Here is a 15,876-nt window from a genome sequence, read left to right as displayed (position 1 = left end):
TTATCAAAAGCCTTACTGAGGTCCATGTAGACTACATCAACTGCTTTACCCTCATCTACACATCTAGTCACCGCCTCAAAAAATTCAATCAAGTTAGTTAGACATGATCTCCCCCAGACAAAGCCATGTGACTATCCCTGATTAATCCCTGCCTCTCAAAGTGGAGATTAATCCTGTCCCTCAGAATTTTTTCCAATATTTTCCCAACCACTGATGTTAGACTCACCTGCCTGTAATTACCTGGTTTATCCCTGCTACCCTTCTTAAATAATGGTACCACATTCGCTGTCCTCCAATCCTCTGGTACCTCTCCTGTGGCCAGAGAGGATTTGAAAATTTGTGTCAGAGGCCCTGCAATCTCCTCCCTTGCCTCACATAACAGCCTGGGATACATCTCATCTGGGCCTGGGGATTTATCCACTTTTAAGCCTGCTAAAACAGCTAATAGTTCCACCCTTTCAATGCTAATATGTTTAAGTACATCACAATCCCCCTCCCTGATCTCTGCACCTGCATCGTCCTTCTCCATAGTGAACACCGATGAAAAATAATCATTTCAAACCTCACCCATGTCCTCCAGCTCCACACACAGATTGCCACTTTGGTCCCTAATGGGCCCTACTCTTTCCCTGGTTATCATCTTGCCCTTACATATACTTATAAAACGCCTTGGGATTTTCCTTTATCTTGCCCGCCAGTGTTCATTCATGTCCCCTCTTCGCTTTCCTGATTACTTTTTTAAGTACCCCCCTACACTTTCTATACTCCTCTAGGGCCTCTGCTGTTTTCAATGCTCTGAATCTGCCATAAGCCTCCTTTTTTTCTCCTGATCCAATCCTCTATATCCCTTGACATCCAGGGTTCCCTGGACTTGTTGGTCCTACCCTTCACCTTAATGGGTACATGTTGGCTCTGAACTCTCGCTATTTCCTCTTTGAATGACTCCCACTGATCTGATGTTGACTTTCCTACAAGTAGCTGCTCCCAGTCCACTTTGGCCAGATCCTCTTTTATCATCTTAAAATTGTCCTTCTCCCAATTCAGTACCTTTAGTTTCGGTCCATCTTTGTCCTTTTCCATAACTACCTTAAATCTTACAGAGTTATGGTCACTATCCCCAAAATGTCCCCTCACTGACACTTCTACCACTTGTCTGGCTTCATTTCCTGGGATTAGGTCCAGTACTGCCCCTTCTCTTGTAGGACTATCTACATGCTGGCTCAAAAAGCTCTCCTGTATGCATTTTAAGAATTCCGCCCCTTTTAAGCCTTTCGCACTAAGACTATCCCAGTTGATTTTGGGGAAGTTGAAATCCCCTACTATTATTACCCTATTATTTTTACGCCTTTCTGTGGGTGGTGGGTGTCTGGAATTTTTTGCCTGGATCAGTGGTGGAGGCAGAAACCCCCAACACATTTAAAAGGTACCTGGACTTGCACCTGAAGTACTGTGACCTGCAAGGCTACAGACCAGGCGCTGGATTAGATTGGGGAGCTATTTTTTTCAGTCGGTGTAGACATGTAGAATGGCCTTTTTCTGTGCCGTAACTTTTCTGTGGTTCTTTCCAGATAGGTGGCCTGAAATCTGTAGCTTGCCATGTGGGGAAATGTAAGAGTAAACCCTTGACATAATTTATCAGTGTTTTGCAGAATTGATGTGACAGCTTCCTGTTATAATCAATTTAATACTGTAGCTAAGTCTAGGGCCTGAATTTTACTAGCGCGCTACAAATTGCAGTGGCGTGCTTTGAAGTCGGCGGTCCGCCCACACGGAGCAGCCCTTGCTGAGCTCCCGCAATATTTCGCGCAGAGGCTCATTTAAATGGAGGAAGTGGAACAGCCGGCCCCGATGACGTAGAGAGGGCGGCCACTCCAACCCCATCAATGACATTTTTAAAGGGCTTTAAGCCCTGAGAAGAAATTTGAATTTTTAATGGAACAGTATTTCACATTGTCTTTCAAAAATTAAATAAATGCTGGAGACCCTTTCCCACCACCCCCGTCCTCCCCCCAATGTTTGTCTTTGGGCCTATCAAACTGAAATAAACTTTATTCCCAACCCAAACTTCTCCCCCCAACCTCGTTACCTTTGCCCTTCAACCCCTTCCCACCCAGCCCTCAGCCAATAAAAAATTTTTCCCGTCCCCCTGCCCTGATAATTTCACTCCTCCCCCTCCCCACCAGTGTTACACCTTGGAACTCCGAAATAAGCTCCGAAGGTACGGGTGTTCCGGCCAGCGGCCAGAATATCGGCGTGGGACGGCCGCCGGGACAAGGTAAGTTAATTTCCATGTGTTTAAATTAATTTTAATGTTGGAATGAAGGCGGTGGTGGGCGGGGGGGAGGGGGAATGGGTGGGGGTGGGGGGGAAGTGGGTGCAAGGGGGGGAACGGGGGTGGGGCAAGGGGGTGCGGGGGGGAAGGGGTTGCGGGGGGGGAAGGGGGGTGGGGCAAGGGGGTGCGGGGAGGAGGGGTTGCAAGGTGTGCAGGGGGGGTGGAGAAGGGGGCAGGGAGGAGAGGTTGGTCACAGAGGGGAGGGGAGAGTCCGGGCTATTGAACCATAGGGGCGATCACCTGGCCATGTCGTACAGCACCGTGCCCAGGCCCAGCGGCACGGCACCTTTCCTCTGGAACCCAGTAACTTAATTGAGGTGTACAAAACTATGAGGGGCCTAGATAAAGTAGACAGGAAGGACCTGTTTTCCCTAGCAGAGAGGTCAATTTTTTTTTATTCATTCATGGGATATGGGCGTCGCTGACAAGGCCAGTATTTATGGCCCATCGCTAATTGCTCTTGAGAAGGTGGCGGTGAGCTGCCTTCTTAAGCTGCTCTAGTCCATGTAGGGAGGTACACCCACAGTGCTGTTAGGAAGGGAGTTCTGGGAGGGGTGCGGGGGCCATACCGAGGCCTCGCCGCCGCCAGTAAAATGCGGCGAGGGCTTTTTGGATTCGGGGGTCGTGGCGAGCCTCTCCTGGAAGAATTTTCCAGCCCCACCCACCACGACCCACGATGTCGAGGGCTGGTAAAATTCAGCCCATCTTTTAGATGATAGCAAACAGTTTGTGTTAACGGCAATAAAATAAAGGCAGGAATATAAGAACATAAGAACATAAATAGAAGTAGGCCATTCAGCACTTCAAGCCTGCTCCGCCATTCAGTAAGATCATGGCTGATCTTCTACTTCAACTCCACCTTCCCGCACTATCCCCTTGTCCCTGATTCCCTTAGCATCCAAATCTTGATCAATCTCTAACTCAAGAATTAACCATTCACAGCTCTCTGAGGTAGAGCATTCCAAAGATCACAGCTGTTTGAGTGAAGAAAGTTCTTAGCTCAGTCCTAAATGGCCAACCCTTTATTCTGAGACTGACACTAGTTTCTAGACATCTCACGAAGGTGAAACATCCTCCCACCAGCTACCCTATTAAACCCTTTAAGAATTTTATATGCTTCAATGAGATCACCTCTCACTCTTCTAAACTCCAGAGAATATAGGCCTAGTCTACTCAATCTCTCCTCATAGGACAATTCCCTCATCCCAGGAATCAGTGTAATGAACCTTTGTTGGTCTCCTTTTAAGGCAAGTATATGCTTCTTTAAGTGATGAAACGGGTTCTTCCGTCACTTTGACAGATGAGTGGTCAGCAAGGACACTTGTTGTTCAGTGTCTAGGTTGGTGTCATCTCATATGTGATAAGCCAAATCTTGACTTGCAGATCCGATTACAAATATTAAATATGAAGTCATTGCTGAAGGGATGGGTGAAGGCATTGGCTTTACGGCATGCTCACTTGTCCTATAGGGACCTGACTCTCCTCCTCAAGTGTTGAGATTGCTTGATTAAAGAGACTTCTCCATTTGGATCTGTCCATGGTTGTTTTTCCCCCATGTAGTGAGGTCCAAATTATAGGCTCTGAGATTGGCTTTCAGAATGCCTTTGTATCTAAGTTTGGGATATTCTTTCGTGCAGATTCCCATGATCAGCTGGGTGTAGCAAATCGCCTTTGGCATACGGGAATCCTCCATGTGAACCACATGGCCGATCCAATGGAGCTGAGCTCTGATAAGCACACTTTCGATACCAGGTATCCTTAGGTAAGGAGACCAAAACTGTACACAGTCCAGGTATGGTCTCACCAAGGCCTTATATAAATAGAGTAAGACCACTTGACTCTTATATTCCTATCCCTTTGTAATTAAGGGTAACATATGTTTTGCTGGTGCTTCTAGATTTTTTGTTAAGTATTTTTTGAGGACTCGTATTTTAGAATTATGGACATTATTTTATTTGGAAGAACTGAAAAGGATTCTGTGGATTTTTTTTACTGGGGTCATTGAAAGGACACAGAGGTCTTGTTTGAAAACAACAGATAAATACCCAGCAGGGGCTTTTTGACTTGGGGGAGATGTTTACAGAGAAGTGACAGGTCAAGATTTCTACTGGTCAGGAGGCTTGACTCTTGAGATATTGTTCTTGGTTTTGCTTTAGACCGTGAGTTGGGGTGTGAACTGTTTTGAAGGCAGTTGGAGAAAACCAGCCAAGAGAGCAGTCACCATGAGCACCCTCTTCCATCTCTTTGAGAACTTCCTGAGAATCAAGTGTAAGAAATAGAGAAACTGATGTTGCATTTCTCCTGAAAAGCCTGCCAGAAACCCCTGATGCTGCATTTCTCCTAGAAAGCCTGCCAAACTGATCTTCAACGTCGCCTGTAAAGAACTGTTCTAGAAAGATCCCAATGATGACAGCCGTCTACGCGTATTTGGGATGCCAAATCAAAAAGAGACAACTGACATCTTTCAATATCTTCTCTTTGCACTTCAAGAATTAGCAAGTATTTGGCCAAAGTATTCTGCTTTGTCTTTTTTTTTGGTAACAGTGCTCTAAAGGGACAGTGTATGTGTGTGCGTGGCTAAGGTAAAAGGGAACTCTCATATTTCAGTCTGTGTGCTAATGCTTTGTTACGTTACTGGTTATGTCTTTATTAATAAACTGATAATTTTGTTGTTTATTAAAGATACCCTGGTCATTGCATTTTATTCTGGAATAAAGAGTCAAGTATATGATTGACCACATGGGTAACTGGGTAAACATTTAAATATATGTTGTGACCTGTAGAGAAGTGGAATTAGAAACGACCTTGGTCGTAACATATAATTGGAGGTAAAGGCCTGCTACCTGACTCGAACCCGACGACATGACATCCGGGTCCGGCTTTCGGCCTCGGGTCGGATTGGGCCTGGTCCGAGTCGGACACACGAAGTAAGTATTGCTGGTAAGTGTTAAAAGTAAAAAACCTACCTGAGCTGGGAGTCCGGGACGTCAAAGAGGAAAACTCTGAGTCTGCGCGGTGACTGAGTGAGCGTCTCTATGACGTCATCACGCTCTTCCTGCAGATTGGGAATCGCAAGGTAGGTAAAGGGAACATTCCAGTGGTCGGGTCTGGCTCGGGCTCGGGTGGGTCGGGGTGGGGGGAGAAAATGGAGGGATTCGGGCCAGGTCGGGCTCGGGTCCGATGTGGTTCTGTTGGGTTCGGGTCAGGTTTTGTTTCCCTGACCTGAGCACGCCTTTAATTACAGGCTTATCCGGGATACATTGGTAAGTGGGGTAATGCTAATTGAAAAGATTTTTTAAAAATGGCTATCTTGTGCAATAGAGTAAAGTACATTACTGGAATGTCTTTGTTAGTTGCTACATCCTTTCTGGGGAAGGAGAATATATTCCTGAGTGATTTGAGGAACTTAGCCAAGGTTAGACTAAAGAATTTGGCAGACCTGTTGGCATTAGAGTTAAAACCAGGAGCTAAGAAAGCAGACATAATTGAAGTAATAGCACAGCATTTGCAATTAGAAGAAGAAGAAGGCAAACCAGATGGTACGGCAGTTGAATTAACTAAAATTCAGTTGCAGATGAAACAGCTTGAACTTGAAAGGGAGAAGAAGGAAAGAGAGGAAAGGGCAAAAAAGAGAGCATTTCAAAGGGAGCAAGCAGAGCGGCAGGAGAGAGAAAGGGCAACAGAAAGAGAGGAAAAGGAGAGAGAAAGGGAATACCAGATTAGAAGGCTGGAACAAGAGAAAAAAAAGGATGCCCTTGACCCCGATGAAAATTTGGGTGGGGAAAGACCTGTCTCCAGCCCAGGACCCAGTCGAGAGCTGTTTAAATTTGTACAAGCCCTCCCAAAATTTGACGAAAGGGACATCATAGCAGCATTTTTAATTTCTTTTGAAAAGATAGGCAGACAGATGAAGTGGCCGAAGGAAACCTGGACACTGCTTATGAAAAGCAGGTTGATGGGCAGAGCTCATGAAGTTTATGGCATGCTTTCTGAGGAGGCTGCTTCAGATTATGAGATGGCCAGAAAGGCTGTTCTCGCTACTTATGAGTTAGTCCCTGAAGCATACAGGCAGAAATTTTGGAACCTCCGGAGACAGTCTGGGCAGACCTTTATAGAATTTGAGAGGTTAAAACAAATTAATTTTGATCATTGGATGTGGGCACTAAAGGTAGAAGCCATGTATGAGAACCTTGGGGAACTAATTCTCCTGGAAGAATTGAAAAATTCACTCCCTCTGTTAGTAAGAACCCATGTGGAGAACCAGAAAGTTTCAACAGTGAGACAGCTAGCGGAAATTGCTGATGATTACGAGCTTTCAGGTCAGTAACCTTTCATCAGAAGGTTTTACTTAGGGATACAGGAGCCACCCAAACTCTTTTGCAGGGGAAAGGTATAACTTTTCCACCAGAGAGTGCACTGAATGCCGAGATTTTAGTGAATGGTATTAGCGGGGAATATATACCCGTACCTTTGTATCAGGTGCACCTAGAGTGGGACCTAATGTCCGGAATAGTAACTGTAGGAGTTGTCCATAGTTTGCCTATAGACAGAGTTGACCTACTCCTAGGGAATGATTTGGCTGGAGCAAAGGTAGTAGCTTCTCCAGTAGTCACGGAAAGAGCAAGTGAAGTCAAAAGGACAGAACAGTTGCAGGAAAAGGTTCCAAAAAATTTTCCTTCATGTGCAATGACCTGAGCAATGGCTAAACTAGTTCCATTGTTGAAGGTAAAGTTGGAACCACAGACAGATAGCCAAATATCTGAAACTTTCTTTGGGGATTTGGATAATCCGAAGGAAATGTTCAGTAAGTCTTCTCTGATCAAGGCTCAGCAAGTCGAGAGTTAAATAAAGTGGCACAATCATCTCTAACTGAAGCTGAGGAAAGGGAGTTGCGGAAGGCTACTATATTAAAAGTGAGATTCTGTTGAGGAAGTGGAGACCTCCTCACAGACCTACGGACGAAGAGTGGACGGTTGTTCACCAGATAGTGGTACCATCCATATATCACTGGGAAATATTAAGGAATCCCATGAAATTTCAATAGCGGGACATGTGGGGATCCGGAAGACCCAATCACGTATAAGCCGACATTTTTAATGACCAGGTCTTTTCGAAGGACGTGGTGCAGTTTTGTAAAATGTGCCAGGCGTGACAGATTGTGGGAAAACCGCAACCTGCTATAAAACTGGTACCTCTAATTCCCATAACAGGTTTTGGGGGACCCATTTAGTGGGGTGTTGTAGACTGTGTCGGACCTTTACCAAAAACAAAGGTGGGACACCAATATATACTCACTATCATGGATATGGCTACTTGGTTCCCAGAGGCCATTCCCTTGAGAACAATTTCTGCTAAGGTAGTGGTAGAGAAGTTAACCCAGTTCTTCACTAGATATGGATTACCGATTGAGACTTAGTTGGATCAAGGTTCCAAATTTATGTCTATAATTTTGCAGGAAGTTATGGGCAATTTGGGTATAACACAGTTCAAGTCTTCAGCATACCACCCACAGACACAAGGGGCTTTAAAAAGGTACCACCAAACCCTCAAAGTGATGATCAAGGCGGCACAGTGGCGCAGTGGTTAGCACCGCAGCCTCACAGCTTCAGTGACCCGGGTTCGTTTCTGGGTACTGCCTGTGTGGAGTTTGCAAGTTCTCCCTGTGACCGTGTGGGTTTTCGCTGGGTGTTCTAGTTTCCTCCCACAGCCAAAAGACTTGCAGGTTGATAGGTAAATTGGCCATTATAAATTGCCCCTAGTATAGGGTGGGGATGTGGTAGGAATATGGGATTAATGTAGGATTAGTATAAATGGGTGGTTGATGGTTGGCACAGACTCGGTGGGCCGAAGGGCCTGTTTCAGTGCTGTATCTTTTTAAAAAAAAAGGCATAGCTTCTTGAATAACCCCATGATTGGGATAAAGGGCTTGAATTTCTTTTGTTTGCCACTAGGGATTCACCTAATGGGCTAAATTTTACTGGCCCCCCCGACGTCAGGGGGAGGCCCAGCAAATCCTTCCAGGAGAGGCCTGCCATGGGCGTCATGGGCCGGAAAGGCCCCGCCCCATTTTACCGGCAGCGGCGAGGCCTCAGGGTGACCCCCCCCTGCCACTGGGCAAAAAAATAGCATTAACATATTTAAATAAATGCTAATAAATGAATAATCACTTACCTTGCAGCGACGGCCGTCCCACGCCAATATTCCGACTGGTGGCCAGAGGTCCATTCAGAGATCCAAACCAAAAAGGGACAACTGACATCTTTCTATATCTTTTCTTTTTTCTTCAAGAATTAGCAAGTATTTGGCCAAAGTATTCTTTTTTTGTCTTTTTTTGGTGACTGAGCTCTGAAGGGAAAATCTTTATTTTTCGGTTAACTGGTGTGTGTGTGTGTGTGTGTGTGTGTGTGTGTGTGTGTGTGTGTGTGTGTGTGTGTGTGTGTGTGTGTGTGTGTGTGTGTGTGTGTGTGTGTGTGTGTGTGTGTGTGTGTGTGTGTGGCTAAGGTAACGGTGTGTTAATGCTTTGCATCGTTACTGGTTATGTCTTGTTACATAATAATTACATCAAGTTACATAATGTTACATGATAATTTTGTCATTTATTAAAGAAACCTGGTTGATGCATTTTATTCTGGGATAAAGAGCAAAGTATATGATTGACCGCATCGGTAACTGGGTAAACATTTAAATATGTGTTGTGACCTGTCGAGAAGTGGAACTAGAAAACACAGTGCACTCCTCCCTCGTAACACATACCATTTGCTTTCCTAATTGCATGTTAACTTTCTAGGATCCGTGTACAAGGACACCAAAGGCCCTTTGAATCCCAGTATTTCCCAGCCTTTCACCTTTTAAAAAATAGTCTGTTTTTCTATTTTTCCTACCAAAATGGAAAACATCACAATCCTCACTTTATACTCATACCCATGTTCGTGCCCACACACTTACACCTCTTTGCAACCTCTTTGCCTCACAGCTCCTTACCATTTACTTTCCCTCCTAGATTTGTATCGTCCGCATTACATTACTTTCAGTCCCCTCATCTAAGTCATTGTTATAGATTGTATATAGCTGAGGCCCAAGCACCGATCCTTGCGGAAGCTCACGAGTAACAGCATGCCACCCAAAAATGACTCGTTTGCAACAATAAACACAATTTCTTATTCTCTTCATCACTTTCCTGTTTTTAAATATAGAGTGAATTCACTTACAACAGTGCTTCTCAATCATCCCTATAGTTTGTTCGTATTCATCCCGCAGTCATCTTCAGCCTATCTTCAATTTTCCTGACTGTCATATCTAATCACTTAACTCTTTGCTTTGATATGACTGATGACTATTGACTTCTAGTATATGCATTACCTTACATCAGAATACAGTGCGATGACTGATTTTTAAAAAATGTCCCAAAATATATGCACTGTTTTCTGGAATGTTCTTCTGCACAATGTCCATATAACAAAGAAAAAGGGAGGCAGTTCAAACACCTTTTTATATTTTCTAAACAGGAAGGTTGATGACCTGAACATGCTGAACGAAGCTATACACTTGTCCAAAAGAGTCTTGCTTCAGGATCCTTGTCAGCTGGCTTCACAGCTTCTTGGTCGTTTGCAGCAGATCATTGCAGAGGATAAACCAGTGGCTCCAGGTACAGATGAAAAGATGGCTAACATATAGAACATCAAATACAGCACATCCACCGTGACAGTTACTTTATGATAGTGCCCAGACTGTAGCTCAAAGTATGAATTCAAAATACAGAAAGCAATGTAGTATGTATTTAAAAAGAAAATGATGAGAACAATTAATGATGGATTCATTCTACTCTTCCATATTGTAAGACATAGGGTTTCATTGTTGCATACAGTGAATTTCAGTAAGGCTATTCGGAGTGCAAAAGTTCTCCCAGCGCCTTAAGTGGATAAATGCATTGGATGATGTGATATTGAGAATGTTCCAGGTTAGATCCCTGGTCTGTGCTGAATTTGTTGCTGCCAGCTGAGACAGCAGCAGTAACAGTACAACTGGCCATAGAGTCTTCAGCAAGGGAGGGGGGAAAGCAAATGGGTTTCTTTCATAATTGTTATTCAGTGACTTAAGATGAAAGTTGCACATTTTTGGCAGGTGAGGACGCAAACAAGCTTGAGTGATTGCCTCGAGGAAAGAAGAGTAGGAAGTTGAAAAAAACACACAAAATAGAAGGCACTGAAGGGAATGGATTGCTTCATCATAGGGACAAAAGGAAAATGAGAGTGCATCAACCTAGTCCACTTTCCACTAAGGATGAGTATTAGAGAAATGGCAGAAACCTGAGTGTCAGATCACTGGAACAAGAATGATGTGTGATCTGAGAAGGCTAAGAAAGGAGAGGGTGGGAATATAATTTGAAAAACTTCTTAAAAATTGGAATGGATAGGTGGGAGAGTCAGAAGGAATCATTTAATAGGGACGGTGCTTCCAGTACTATAGTCCTTCCAGTCTTTACTTGTGTACTTCCAAGTAATTGGTTCAGAGCGCCAGTGGCAGAGATCTGAGAGCAGCCCACCAGCACAGCTTCTTAGGTCGAAACTGATGTTCGACATGTTGAGGAATTCTAAAAGAAGGTGGTGGGTTTCACTTAGTTTTAAAACAGAAAAGAAACTACTGACTTTGCTTTCAGGTTTCTTAATTAAATCTAGTATCATGCAAAAAGTTTAACAAACTTATAATATATTTATGTTCATATCATCTTAGTCATGACTTTAATGTGGAACCTGCATTACCTCTTCTTAGGTGACCCGAAAAAATACCCACATCTCCTGCGTTTGCTCAATCAGTGTCAAAGATCTTCAATCCCTTTCCTCGTGCCTTCATTCAGCTGCCTCTTGCCCCCAGGTGGCTTGCTGTATGATACATTGACAGGTAAGAGGAGCTGTCTCCCTAGGATTATACAAAACCTCAGACCACAACATAGTATTTGGCTTCAGAATAAAAGTAAAATACTGCAGATGCTGAAAACCTGAAATATAAACAGTGAATTCACTCCTCACAGACACTTTCTGACCTGCTCAGTGTTTCCAGCATTTTCTGGTGTTATTATTGTATTTTGCTTACTAGTTGGTCCATGTCTATGTAAGTTTAGTTACAGTTAATAACTTGTACCCTTAAACTATCTCCAGCCTACTCACAATTTCTGTTGAGCATATTAGTTTTCAAAAGCCTCTTTTTCTTATTAATTTCCTGCTGTGTTTCATGTAAAGTAAGACTTCTATTTCTTTTAGATGTATAGTTTTCCAGTATACCTCCCTCTCTCATTCTCACATATATATATAGATATGTATCTATGTGTGTGTATGAGTGTGTAAATTTGGTAATTGTTTAGGGAGAGGCATAGCAGTGTTAAAACTATCCTCAGCTGGCATCTCATTATCCACAATGCTTTTGCATCCTTCGAAATTAATAGTTACCTATATCAAAAAATTTAACTCCAGAATAATCTAGACACTTTTTGCAAGAATGTTGATTGTTGAATAAAGACAGAAGACGTTGGGAATGCACAGGAAGTATGTCAGCATCTGTAAAGATAAAACGAGTCTTTAAGCTCTCTTTTTAGTCATTTTGCTTGCTGATGGACTGACAGTGTATTCATAGAATTTCTGTTATTTACTTTAGATTTTCAGCATTTGCAGTATTTTCTTTGGGGCTATAGTGATGCTTGCTTCTTTGTTCCATCTTTAGTCCTCTGACAATCACCATGACATCACCAGCACCGATTTTATTCTTAAAGTATTAGCATTTCCCAATGTAGGCTACTCTTCAACTCCTCTAAAATAGCTACTGCGACAAGAATCATAGAATTAGAGAATGGTTACAGCACAGAAGGAAGCCATTCGGCCCATCATGTTCCTGTCAGCCCTCTGTTTTTTTATTCGTTCATGGGATGTGGGCGTTGCTGGTTAGGATAACATTTATTGCCCACCCCTAATTGCCCTTGAGAAGGTGGTGGTGAGCCGCCTTCTTAAACTGCTGCAGTCCATGTGGGGTAGGTATACCCACAGTGCTGTTAGGAAGGGAGTTCCAGGATTTTGACCCAGTGACAGTGAAGGAACGGTGATATAGTTCCAAGTCAAGATGGTGTGTGGCTTGGAGGAGAGCTTGAAGGTGGTGGTGTTCCCATGCATCTGCTGCCCTTGTCCTTCTAGGTGGTACAGGCCGCGGGTTTGGACGGTGCTGTCTAAGGAGCCTTGGCGTGTTGCTGCAGTGCATCTTGTAGATGGTACACACTACTGCCACTGTGCATCAGTGATGAAGGGAGTGAATGTTTGTGGATGGGGTGCCAATCAAGCGGGCTGCTTTGTCCTGGATGGTATTGAGCTTCCTGAGTGTTGTTGACAACCATCCAGGCAAGTGGAGAGTATTCCATCACACTCCTGACTTGCACCCTGTAGATGGTGGACTGTCTTTGGGGAGTCAGGTGGTGAGTTACTTTCACAGCATTCCCAGCCTCTGACCTGCTCATGTAGCCCCGGTATTTATATGGTTACTCCAGTTCAGTTGTTGATAGTGGGGGATTCAGCGAGAATAATACCATTGAATTTCAAGGGCTCCTTGATGCCATACTCAGTCAAATGCTGCCTTGATGGCAAGGGCAGTCACTCTCACCTCACCTCACCTCTTGGGTTCAGCTTTTTTGTCTATGTTTGAACAGAGGCTATAATGAGGTCAGGAGCTGAGTGGCCCTGCTTTAAGAAAGAAATCAGGAAATCTGTGAGTGAGTGCCTGTGGTGCTACTTACCCATTGGGTTACGATACTTTTTTGGGCAATTTTGGCAGGTTTCAAGATGTTGAATGTATTGCACTGAAGCTATATATTCAGTACATCCAAATTTATTTTATCCATGCTTTAACACTTGAAAATTACTTTCAAAACAATATTTTTGCATTGGCAAGGTTTAAATGATAATAATAAACCCTCCATTTATAACAACAAAGTTCAGCATTAATTTGCTTCAAATTTTTACAGTTCTTAGAAACTATTACATTGAGTGACATTGTGTGTTGAAGCTCTAACATATGTCACCATTGAGTATGGGTGTTACGACTGACCGCTCAAGGCAAAGCCCCCAATCAAAACATATGGTCTGATTACGGTGGGAGAAACGCACTGTCAATTCAGTCCAGTCCCTCCACAGATCGCCTAACATATCACTTTAAACTTTCCAAATTAAAGAAAACCACAGCTGAATTGAGCCATTGATTAACTCCTGAATGAGGCGAACCAAACCAAGTATCTTTAGATCAACAAATTAACCGTTTATTAGAGAAAACTAAATTCTTAAATACTACTAAGATATAAACAACATTTGAAAAAAAAAAGTAACAAAGTCTTTGTAGATTTGCGCTTCTGCCAAAGTGGAATCTTCCAATGTGGAACAGTCCAAGGTTGCTTGAAGTCCTCACAGCTGTCCGATGGGAAAAAAAGGTTCTTAAGCAGTAGGACAGTCAGTAGTCTAGTTCAGCAGTTGAAGTGATGCTTTTCATCTCCAGCGATGAATTCAGCAATTACAGTTCAGTGGTTAAAGTAATTGGTTATTTTCTTTTAAGAAATTAATCTAGCTTGAAGCTTCTTTAAAGTTTTGAGAAAATAGGATTATAACAGACAGAGAACTCTCCTACTTCCTTCCGTATATGTTGGCAAACAGCCTGTGTGTCTGTGTCTCAACTGTCTCTGCAAAAGCCAATTTTTCAACTAGTTTCAAAATTAATCGCAACATTGAATATTTTGTTATAAAAGCAAAATACTGCGGCTGCTGGAAATCTGAAACAAAAACAAGAAATGCTGGAATCACTCAGCAGGTCTGGCAGCATCTGTGGAAAGAGAAGCAGAGTTAACGTTTCGGGTCACTGACCCGAAACGTTAACTCTGCTTCTCTTTCCATTGAATATTTTGTCCTTGGTCTCCAAATGGCTGTATCTGGGGCAACCAAGATGCACTTTCCTTGGTAACCTCTGAGGCTGGCTTTTTCTCCCTCTCTGTATGGCTGTATCCAATAGCAACCAGAATGCACCTTTTCTAACTCCTGAGGCTTGCTTGTTCTTAAAGCATTACTGATCCTTTGCTGTCTTAAAGACACACCACATACTTCCCAAAAAAAAAAATCGGGATCATAACAATGGGATAGCACTCATGATACCTATGAGATCCTGATTTCAGAAGTGTTACAATGGGCAATGCTGAGTGCATGCTAAAACAAGGAAAATCAAGGAGGGTTCCCCTGACCACCTCTCACACATCTCCCAGTAAAAAGCTATGGAGCAACCTGATGCATTTTCCTACACGAGAGATGATCGAGAAATGCTTTTTAAATTGCTGCAATGAGTGGTCCTGATGGAGGCCTGACAGCAGGCCCTCAGCCTGTTCTATGTGCTGGGGAAGCTGTACGTCAGAAGAAAATACAAAAGAGAAACAAGGTGATGTTTTTCAAATTGCACCACATCAAAGAAGCTATGAAAGTTTTTATTTCTTTGACTATAGAACTGCTGAAATGTACATAAGTGTGCAAAGGCAGTGTAATCTATACGATGCTGTGACCCACAAATATATGTGAACACTGCATACTCAATTAAAATTTAAAGAAAAAAGTGTCCTTAAATTACCTATGTCGTGTAAAAGCCAACACAATATAAATTACTTAACATGTGTAGGAATCTTTGTTTTTCAGTGTTGTAAATTATTAGTTAACTGTCCGTATATAGTTATTTAATGGTTACCCATTGTGTTCATGCAGGTCACACTGACAGGATTACAGCTGTAACAGGTATCCAGAAAGGTCTTCAAGCAATCACTGCGTCTAGGGATAGGACTCTGAAAATTTGGGACCTCAACAGTGGCAAAGCTGTGCAGACAGTTCATGGAGTCGGCAAGAACATCGATTCCATAACTATGTGCATGCAGAATAGTCTGGTCGCAGTTACTGAGGACAACTCTCTCCAGGTTTGGGATATCCATTCAGGAAAACAGATCTATATAGTCAGTGAATCTCTGGATCCTCCCATCGTAACATCTGCATTGGATGGACAACTTTTACTGGCCTTCTATGATGGAAGCCACTTTGTTAAAGTAAGAAAATCTGTTGCTGCTGTAAAGAGGTAACTCAGTAAAATAATAGTAAAAGTACTTGATTCAAAGTTCAGAAGTCATGGCTTCAAACCTTGGGGCTGACTGACAATAGAATTTTACAAGCTCAGTTGAGATAAATTGTTATACCTAGACCTACTGACTTGACGAGACAGTCTCATTGTTGTTCAAATATGTGACCTGTTCTGACATAAATCACTCTTACAAATAAACACAACTCCATCGGGTAAATCTTGCATTGGCCCATGGGCAGGAGTCACAAAGGAAGGTGCACAATTTCAGGGCAAAATGAAGCTACTCGACAGGTATGCATGAACCTCATTTAAATAGCATATCTATGGACATCTCGTGTGGGTGAGGCTTCAGTCACAGTGTACATGGATTCACATAACATGGGTGTATCTGGGGTCCTGGGGACTATATAGGCTTC

The 15,876-nt window shown here is 43.0% G+C and overlaps 1 protein-coding gene across 1 annotated transcript in view; it reads left to right on the top strand.

Moving 5' to 3' along the window:
• The window catches only part of LOC137368965 (uncharacterized), a 98,842-nt gene that overhangs the window by 21,802 nt on the left and 61,164 nt on the right, over window positions 1-15,876 (top strand). Inside the window, exons 4-6 of the mRNA XM_068029357.1 lie at window positions 9,838-9,977; window positions 11,102-11,230; window positions 15,097-15,428. Coding sequence (XP_067885458.1) covers window positions 9,838-9,977; window positions 11,102-11,230; window positions 15,097-15,428 — 601 coding nt within the window. The remainder of the gene's footprint in view (window positions 1-9,837; window positions 9,978-11,101; window positions 11,231-15,096; window positions 15,429-15,876) is intronic.

Source organism: Heterodontus francisci, chromosome 4 (genome assembly GCF_036365525.1).
Source record: "Heterodontus francisci isolate sHetFra1 chromosome 4, sHetFra1.hap1, whole genome shotgun sequence".
In the NCBI taxonomy this organism is placed as follows: Eukaryota; Metazoa; Chordata; class Chondrichthyes; order Heterodontiformes; family Heterodontidae; genus Heterodontus; species Heterodontus francisci.
Note: the sequence above shows the minus strand (reverse complement) of the source record. Positions and strands in the feature narration are given on the sequence as shown.